Raw genomic sequence first — 10,000 nt, forward strand, 5'->3', positions numbered from 1 at the left:
AAGGGGGGAGGAGGAGGAGGAGGAGGAGGAGGTGACCGGAGGAGGGAGAAGGATTGTGGGTACGTACCAGGGAAAGCAGGGGTGGTCTGTCCGAGGGGGGTAAAGGGCGTTTGCTGCATAGCCAGCTGGTGGAGCTTGGTCAGCTGCTGAGGGGGTCAGGAAGGAACAGCAGAGCTGAGAGGTTATTGTCAAAAAACGACAACGACTACGACTGCACCCAGACAGAACTGAACAACTAACAGGACCAACTGAAAACCCAAGAACCAGAAGCGCAGTATCAACTAAAAGAAAGAAAGGAAAAACCCCAGAAGCAACTGAAAGAGGCTTGGATATCAACGGGGAGACCTTGTTTGACAAAACAGCTTGCGCCCACCGATCTTACACATTCTTTACGACAGTAGCCGATAAATGAGTCTGAGAACTGCCCGCCAGTTTAAGAATGTATGGGATGGCACATAATGCTGAGCTTGGAGATCTTCCAAAGTCTTTCTGCCTCAAAAAAGTAGCTAGAGAAAAGAGAAAGGGGAGCAGAGCATCACTGTAAAGCTACAGGGCTGACAACGCTCCAGTAAGGGTTCTTAGAGACCCTGCAAACCAAATTGCTCCTGATCTATTTATGTATGCTGATGACTCAACTCTTTTGGGATTCATGGTCAGCAAGACTGGGGTGGACTGAACCAATATAAATGATTGGTTGACGGTAATCAGATTATCCTTACATCTAGGTAAAACTGAAGCCATTATGTTAGGAACTAAATATGAACTGAGGAGTCAGTTCAAAATCAATGTGCTTTAGGGAAACATGTAATAGCTGCAAAAAAAACAACCTGCCAACTGCACTTGATGGTAACCTGCGGGCTAAACACGCGGAGGGGAAGATGTCGGGGAAGGTTAATGCCAGAAGTAAGGTTCTGTCCAGAAGAACGAGGCTACTGGACAGGAAGTCACTGAAGGTACTAAACCCCTGCTCTTATCCAGTGCCACTACGACTACACAAATAAATCACGGTATGGTAGAGTATGCATGGTGTGGTACGTAGTAGGTAGTGCTGATGGAGGTAGCAGGCCACAACAAGGAGGAAGACGGCCCTACACTGTCACAGGTTCTAGCAACATGACAAAACCTCTGGTCGACTACGGTACCAGATCTACCCCACGGAAACTGAACCCACTCAGCGGGAAGCGTAACGGAAGCTCAAACAAGAGCTTCCCTGGACCGCTGTGGTATCTGCTTCATCAGATGAAGCCTGGTGGGCCTTCTCCACCTGGTACGTTCTAGGTCTCTATCCCCAGGAACAGCATGAGGCTCTACCAGCCGTCAATGTAAGAACACTTCACTAAACGAAACAATCTCATTGATTCTACTCTATTCAGTTTTAATCAGCTCGGCAGTTGGTTGGAGAAGGCTGGGGCTGTTTTTCAAATAGATTTTGTTCCCATCTGAGACTGTAAAAACTCTTTGTTATAATCAGCTCAGCAGATTGTTGGGGGATTTTGTTTTTTTAATTGATTTTGTTACCATCTGTTGTTTAATAACGCCTATATGGCATTCTCACTATTTGTTTCAATGCACGTATTACTCTGCTGCTAATTATTTCAGGGAATGTACATCCACCCTTAACCTGCTGCAAACGTTGCTTTCCCCAGTAATGGAATTACTACAAATTATATTATGTTTCTGTGCGTGAAAAAACCTTGGCAACTAAGCTCAGTTCAAGAGGTGTATTGACTATAAAATAAGTATATTTAATAGAGAAATTTAATGTATGGGTTCATGAATCAATCCTGAGTTGCTGTCCATAATTAAAACCTGGTTAAAGGGATAGCAACCCATTGTCATCTGCTGGTTGTTATCGCCTCCCAGCAGCTCCAGCATGTAGCCTTGCAGCCTTAAGCAGAGCCTTGGGCCCCATTACCAGATCAGCGCTTTTCCTATTAAGGGACCTCAACTGGGATATGCTGAAGCCACCTAACAATGTAGTGCAGCAATTTGACTAAATCTCAAACAAATCATATCCTTTTCTTCCTCCCATGTATGACCTTAAAAACTCTGAAAAGACCACATTGATTCATACTATCTTCACAACTCCCTGATATGTACCAGTCTGGTGTGTTTCGCAAGGATACTAACAAATGTTTTATTGCCGTTATTGATGTTCGAACGAGCTGCAGTCAAACAGCCTTTCCTGATCAGTGGCAAAATAATCCTGAAAAACTGTAATGCTCAACGGTGACAACGGTTCAATGGTTCATCAATGGTTCATGCCTTTGTATATGACCTGGAATGGTTTAGTGTCAGCCTGTAAATGATGCACGGAATGTGTTTTGTGACCTGTTTAATGCCAATGCCAACTGGCATGCCACTGTCAAGACAAATGGACTCAGTCCCTGCTTTGGCCGTGAGTTTGTACTGCTCCTTCATCAAATAAAAGCTGCCTCGCACAAGGCACGGCTTTCTAGAGCCCCCGTAGACTGACTGGCATTTACATCAAATCTGAAATAGGGCCATGCAAGCTACCTGAAGCTTTTTTAACCCTTGCTCCGCACTGCTTGAAAAGCAGCTGTAGTGTGTCCCGTTTACAAGGGTGCTGATCAGCCTGGTTGTAACTGTTATAAGCCCAACCCTGCTGCCTTTTTTTTAAATCAAAAGTGTTGGGATAAGCCACTTATTAATACCCTGGATGTTAATAATGTTCTGTCTGGTGTTCAATTGGGTTCCAGGTCTGGTTATGGCTGTGTCACTGCAAACCTCAACCTGTTCTATCTGAATAGCTCCTCTCTCAGCAGCCTGTGTGATGGCGGGGCGGGGGCTGGTAGGGGCCGGGCCCTTCACTGTCGGGGTGGGTGCAGGAGAGGACATGCACACATGCACACAGTGCGCTGCTCATGTAACGTGGTAACTCATGACTCTAACTCACACTGGAGTCATTTTAGAAATTATATTTGGATTATCTTTTTTAGAAAGGCCTGACCGGGGACTGGGGCTTCAAATTAGCCAACTGGCCAGAAACCTTCAATGCAACACATCCACATTGTTATGGAATTGACTGTGATTATTGTGTATGTAATAATGTGCGCTGTATTGTCCCTGACAAATCAACTAATAATAAAATGAATAATGGCTCGATCATAGGACCCACATTTCTTTCTAAATAAATAATTGACATTGCTTGGGTTGTAGATCACCTATCCATGGTCTCTTGGTCCACGCCCAGACGCAGTACCTATGTCACTGCCTACCTATACAGGGTCACCCCATCCAGACATGACTCATGCTGAGGACCACCAGGGTCACGTCAAAACCAAATCCTACAGGAGTTAAAACACAGAACCAACCGGAAAAAACCCCCAGAAGCCAGACCTAGTAGGAGAGAGGGAGGAGGAGGTCTGGGAACACACTGTGGTGAAGGACAAGTAGGACACAAAAGAAAGACAAAAGAGAGAGGGGGTTGGGGAGAGTGGCGGTCGTGTCATCATTACAGTATATTCCCCAGAGATGGATGCATCTTGACTCACATCCTGTTATAATATTTTTATATTCGTTCATCTTCATCTTAGTCGTTCTCGTTCATCTCGTTCGTATCTCGTTCATCTTAGTCATCTTAGTTTTTTTCCTTTTAGTGTGTTTGATTAAATGTCGACCCATTCAAATTCATCAGATGTCTATCCAACCCGAGCTTTTGGGTAGAAAAGCCGACAAACCCATCTCTATTGTTCCTAAACCTTTCATGGAAGACTGCGTTAAACGGAGATATCCCCGTCGTTGCCTTCCCGATTCGACCTCAAGGAGGGGGGGGGGGCGGGAAGACTTCCAACACTCTTTAGTTTTTCCTCACACACACGCCAAACATAAAACAACCAGCCAGGTCTACCTTCACGCCACATCTCCTGCACGCCACACTAAGCATGTTTGGGGTGATGTTACTCCACAGCTCACCGTCATCTCCAGAGAGAGAGAGAGAGAGAGAGAGAGAGAGAGAGAGAGAGAGAGAGAGAGAGAGAGAGAGAGAGAGAGAGAGAGAGAGAGAGAGAGAGAGAGAGAGAGAGAGAGAGAGAGAGAGAGAGAGAGAGAGAGAGAGAGAGAGAGAGAGAGAGAGAGAGAGAGAGAGAGAGAGACTCCACACCGCCAGCAGGGAGCCAGTGGAGGTAGAGGAGGAGGGGGTAGAGGTTGAGGAGGAGGAGGTGTTGGAGATAGCGGAGGAAGAGGAGGTGGTGCAGACGGAGGTGGTGGATGTCAAACCCCCGCTTGAGTAATTGCTGTGTCAGCTGCTGCCATTAACGGCATCAATCACCGGGCCTAACTCTGAATTAACGGCGTGACAATGGAGCCGCAGCCCCGATACTCTCCAGGCGTGGACAAATGAAGTGGAGTTCGTCCTCGATGGAATCAAGGTACGTGAGGACTCCGAAGGATTATGAATAATAATGATCAGTGATGGGACAGGAACTCACATCTGGATGCGGTATGGCATATTGTCCCTGAATTGTGTAGGCCTGGAAGGGAACAAACAAACAACAAAGAAAAACATTAAAAAGGATTTGTACAGAAACCTGGGCCCGATGATGCACTATGTGAAAGTCACCACGAGCATAATAACATTGGAGTGATACATTATTGTAATCCCATTCATCAAAACATTTTAATATACGTAATGCACCATTATAAAAAGTCAGAAGAGTGTGTTCCTTTGTTAGTGAGGACAACCTGAAGCTAACTTTTGGATGTGTGGTGTGACCGAGGTGAGTAAGGAACGTCATTACAACACTGACATCAGGAAACATCACCGCAAATGCATTCACCGAAAATAAATGGTGGCGGGAACGCAGTGGTAAAGTCTGTCAATTATTTATAAAGAGGAGGCCTCTACCTGGCTGGAGAACGTGGTTGTGCATTACAGGAAGCACAATATGCTTATTGGAGGGTACTAACGTAATCCTCAACAGACGCTCCCTTTATGCTTACTCTGTTTTCCTTTCCTCCCCCTCCTCCCCCCATAATGCACTTGACTGCTTCTCAAAAGGGAGAGAGAGAGAGAGCGAGAGAGAGAGAGCGAGAGCGAGAGCGAGAGCGAGAGCGAGAGAGAGAGAGAGAGAGAGAGAGAGAGAGAGAGAGAGAGAGAGAGAGAGAGGCTCAATGTTAAACTCAATGTAAATAGCCGAGTGTGTGGTTAATTCTGCTGAAGAGCGAATTCTTTTTTTGCATCCCCAGTGAGCCTGTTTGCAGGTGAGGGCATAACTCTTGAATTCAAAGTCAAAGTGGAACCGTCAGGCTCGCATGTTTCCTAACATAAGAGAGAACAGTGTGTTGTGAAGATAACTAAACAGCCCCTACCCCTATATGTTACTATTCCAAACTTTACTTTTATCCATCCTTAATCTTAATCCAAAAGGGAAGTGTTTGGAATGTTGGACCTGAACCCACGGCGTCCCGCTGGTGTCTCTGGGCTGCAGGTTCACAGTGGGGGGGGACACCAGGGTGACGGAGGGGGGGGGGCCGTGGAGGCTCTTACCTGGCCACCTGAGAATATGACCGGGGTGGAGGCGGGCTTGGGGCGGTACGGTATGGTGGCGCCCTTGGGAGGGGACTGAGGGAAGAAAGGAGCAGAGCCATAAGAACATCGTTCTGCTGAATGATCAAACATAATGTCCTTCATCAGCTGGTCTTCAGGTTAGAGGTCACTGAGTGAAGGTTCACTATATGTTAGGAACAACATAATACAATGACAGAGGCAATGCTGTTCCTTTTTATATTCTATCACTATGCCTCAAACTGCCGAGAGATCCCCGTCAATTACACTGAAACGCACGGTGCTAGTACTGCTGCATATGTCAGGAGGCCTACGCCTGCCTGCTAACACACGATGCTTAAGGTCACGCTAAACGCCCTGGAATTTCCCACATTGTATTGAACAATTAACGGAAACATCAACAAGTATGATTACTCTGAATGTCTTAAAGCCCTTTTCAACAGTAGGAAACTGAACAATTATGAAAGCAAAGGAGCTCCACTTAACAAATAATTAAGGGCTATATATAACGTGCAGCGAGCCGATCATTAACGCTACACTACTACTATCATTAATGTTACACGGCTCTTCTCCATGCTGTGGAACGCTCCGTTCACTTGCATGGGCCTTCCCAACTTCCGGCGGTCAATTATTTTTCAATAATGACCGTTGCTGTGTCACTCCGCAAGTATGGATCACTCCGATTCAAGTATGGATCGGGCACATTCACGTGTGTGGTTTTATTGGTTGTTTTGTATCTTTCATTGTTCCTCTTTCCGTCATGCTGGGGAAATCTCATCATGCCAGAGGCTTGACGCCAGAGGCTTCTTCAGGGGCTGCTGATAGAGGCTACTGCTGCTGGAACTTGTTTTATATGAGTGAGTCTGGTTGGAGCTGGAGCTACCGGTGGAGCTGGACTAGTCAAGCTACACCCACTGGCTCTGCAGTGAGCTGCCTCTCCGACAGGGGATGCAGGTCTTGAGTCTGTTTTGCTTTCAAACACTATGAGATCACTATGAGAAAAAGTATTTGGGGCTGACAGTTCTAGGATTAAGAGGATTACAACGTTTACGGAGTGTTTGGGGAGGCTAAATCATAGGATTTACACCTGTTTTCTCTAAAATACTGTCTTATTTGAGAAACTGATAAAATGGCATATTACTATATTCACGATAATGTAATATATAAAAACAAGTATAAAGCAAAAATAAAAAAACGGTTTGTGGTTCCCTGGCTCTATTAAGATTTTTCATTCTTCAATTAACTGTGTGCATAGCAAGAGTCTGTTATTCATAGCAGCGGCCTGCTTTTCAGAAGTAACTGCCCATAAATTGCCATAATTGACCAAACGGATTGGAGTATTTAACAAAAGCGTGTTTTAATTATGAATAACGATCAAAGAAGCAGTGGACATCATGTCCAAGTGCTTGCATGCGGTGCACTAATTGACAGCTCTGCTATTCAAGGAACCTGCTATTACTGTAATAACACGCATCAAACCACCAATGATCACCTCAAGGGCAGCAGACGGAGCCAGACGCACTCAATCACGGGCTTTCCCGCTCTATTCTACTCCATCCCTTTGCTGCTCATGAATATTCTAAAGATAGGGACGGTCTAGTTTCACTGGCAGCCGGACACGTGACCTGGACGCACGGACAGACAGCCTGTGGGCCGCGGACCGGGGGAGAACCCGCCCTACCTCCAGGATGACCACGCAGATCTGCTTGACACACTGGATGATGGCCTCTGGCGTCCCGGAGATGGTGACGGCGCGCTCCGTGGAGCTGGGCAGCATGTCCCCCGCCACCTGCACCTGGGCCCCCGTCGACTGCAGCCAACGAGAGGGGACGGGTGTTAAGGCAGTCCTTCCCAAAGGTCGCGACCCCCCATTTTAATTGGGTCGCCAAATAAATGTATGTAAAAAAATGTTTTGGCATCTATCACTACAGTTTCTGTCTTACTTCTTGCTGCTGAAACACCCGAATTTCTCCCCCGGGGGATTAATAAAGTTTAATCTTAACTTATCTTATGTGGTTAATGAATTGATTAATTTAGACTGTTCTAATTGATTGATTGATTGACTGTTTGATAACAATAGCTGCCCTTAAACACAAGCCTACCTGTTCGGCATGAGCATTTAAAACAACTTTAAACAAGAAGCATGTTTTTGATAGTATTGTACTATTTTGAATTGGGTCGCGATGGTTTGTAATTTAAAAAAAAAAAGGTTTGGAAACAGTGTGTTAAGGTATGTAAAGGTGTGTTAAAGAGTACGATTTAAGAGCTATTGAGTTTTTGAGTGTAATGTGTTAGAAAGGCCTTAGCCATCCTGCTATTAGTGAGTGGAATGTGCAGAATGTCTGACTGTATGAGACCAATTCTACTGTAGACCGCTCCCAGCTCACTTCTGAGCATCTCTTCTTGACATTGTGTGTGTGTGTGTGTGTGTGTGTGTGTGTGTGTGTGTGTGTGTGTGTGTGTGTGTGTGTGTGTGTGTGTGAGAGAGAGAATGTGTCTGTGTGTGAGGTGCCTGATTGTGCGTGGGTGTGTAAAAGACGTGTGTGTCAGGTGATTATCAAGTTGATTGGAACTTCAGCAGCATAAAAACATCATATTAATATTTTTTCACGTTGAAACCAGATGTGTGTGTGTGTTTGTGTGTGTGTGTGGTAGACTGTGCCTGTGAGTATCTGTGTGTCTCTAACATATACTTATACACTATGCACACAGAGTCACTGGGCTCTGTCATTCCCTCACACAGCCTTTAATAACGACTCATTCCCTCTTCTTCACGTCTCAGCGTGACCCTCTGTGTGGGGCGTGGTCTCAGCGTACGGCCACACACCGCCTACCCTGCACCACAGCGAGCTGCTCTTCAGGCCTCCACACCCTTCACATCGATACTGACAGCTCTGTGGGTTCTCCTGCTCGGACGCCCAGCTGCGTGTGACCCTGGATGACCGGCTGTCCTTGGCTTGGCTCTGCTCCTGCAGCGTCCTGCTGTAGGACACCGAGGTGGTGGATACGTCCGTTCCTCACCCTCAAGGCAACCCCGGGTTGTGTTTCAGGCTCTGGTCGTCTTCCGTTTAGACGCAGCAGCCCGGCATGTCTTCAACACACCCACGTTCTCCCACGCTGCACCGCTCCACGGCACGCTGCACTGGCTGCAGGCGGCTGCTTGAATAACATGAAGCCGCTGGTAGTTGCCTAAAGTGCTCAGGCCCATCCTGCCTCCAGGACGTGGTCAAACCACCCCCCCCAGCGCGTCCACGATGCTCCATGAGTCCAGGCGTCCCACTCCCTCACTACCACGGGCCCAGCTGCTGCTGAACACAATCCCCATGGTGTTCTGTGTTGACTCCTTAACGGTGGAACCCCCCCGCTGACATCAGGACAGCAGGAACCCTCCACGTCTTCCGTCACAGACTTTAGAATCTCAATGTGTTCAGACTGCATCTTGGCCCGTGGCATTTAGTTTTCAGAAACCTTTCTCTATCTCTGGAGTCAGCTAAATACATGGAATGTGATGTCATTATCTGAACTTCATTTAACGTGAATTCATTCTAAATTACCCTCGGAAAGAAATAGCAATGGCTTTCACTGTAAGCCAGTCATTTTAGTGACAGAGCAGCAGAACAAGAGGGTTGTTGTGATCACGACGCTGTCCTCCCACACCTCTCTCATCTCCTTGATCTTGGAGCCTCCCTTCCCGATGAGAGAGCCGCACTGGCTGGCCGGCACCACCAGCCTCAGGGTGACCGGGGGCTTGCTGGTGGCCGGGCTGTTGCTCATCGAGTTGATGATGTCCTGGAAGAGACAAATGCTCCATATAAGCCCTTTTATTTCCCTCTAGATTTCTAAATAAAACAAATAATTAAAATGCCTTTTTTGTGTGCAAAATGCATACAAAATACAAAAGCCATTTTTCTAAATTAACCCAAAACGGTGTTAGTGTTTTCTAAATACAAAAAAAGATTGTTCTGTTTAGTGTCATCTGCTTCCACGTGACTCAAAGACGCTCCTGTTCAAATGAGCTGCCATCTAGTTGGGCGCTAAAGATAAAGGAGAAACCAGAGAGGTAGCTGCTGACTTTTCCAAAGGGACGGTGAATTTAGATACATGTCATTAAGGAGCGGGTTCATTCCTACAAGTAGACTGTGGACATTGGGATAGAATTGGATACAAAATAGACATCTTCTTGTATTGTTATTTTTCGTCCTTCAAGTCTTTGATCATGTTGGATCTGTGGCAAGACATATGCAGTGATGAAGACATGTTTGGTTTTGTTTGTATAAGGGGTAAGGTTGGGTGTCGTAACTTTGCAGACTGAATCCTGTTTTAATAATGTGGTCAATATAATGGCTAAAAGCCACCTGGTATTGTCTATTATGACTATAGTTGGGGAATTCACATTGAACATGCATTATGCAGCTTGTATGTATTAAATTGTAAAAAAAAAAAAGAAGTAAATAACCTGTAGTGTTTGAGTCA

The 10,000-nt window shown here is 46.1% G+C and overlaps 1 protein-coding gene across 1 annotated transcript in view; it reads right to left on the reverse strand.

Annotated features, from left to right (window-relative positions):
• Nucleotides 1–10,000, reverse strand: part of LOC311358728 (poly(rC)-binding protein 3-like) — a gene marked incomplete at its 3' end in the record, with an annotated part of 13,741 nt that overhangs the window by 1,322 nt on the left and 2,419 nt on the right. The window contains exons 5-9 of the mRNA XM_084478852.1: nt 9,185–9,316; nt 7,209–7,337; nt 5,510–5,584; nt 4,452–4,493; nt 68–146 (exon numbers count right to left, since the gene is read on the reverse strand). Coding sequence (XP_084334978.1) covers nt 68–146; nt 4,452–4,493; nt 5,510–5,584; nt 7,209–7,337; nt 9,185–9,316 — 457 coding nt within the window. The remainder of the gene's footprint in view (nt 1–67; nt 147–4,451; nt 4,494–5,509; nt 5,585–7,208; nt 7,338–9,184; nt 9,317–10,000) is intronic.

Source organism: Micromesistius poutassou, assembly GCF_964030765.1.
Source record: "Micromesistius poutassou genome assembly, chromosome: 14".
NCBI classification, from domain to species: domain Eukaryota; kingdom Metazoa; phylum Chordata; class Actinopteri; order Gadiformes; family Gadidae; genus Micromesistius; species Micromesistius poutassou.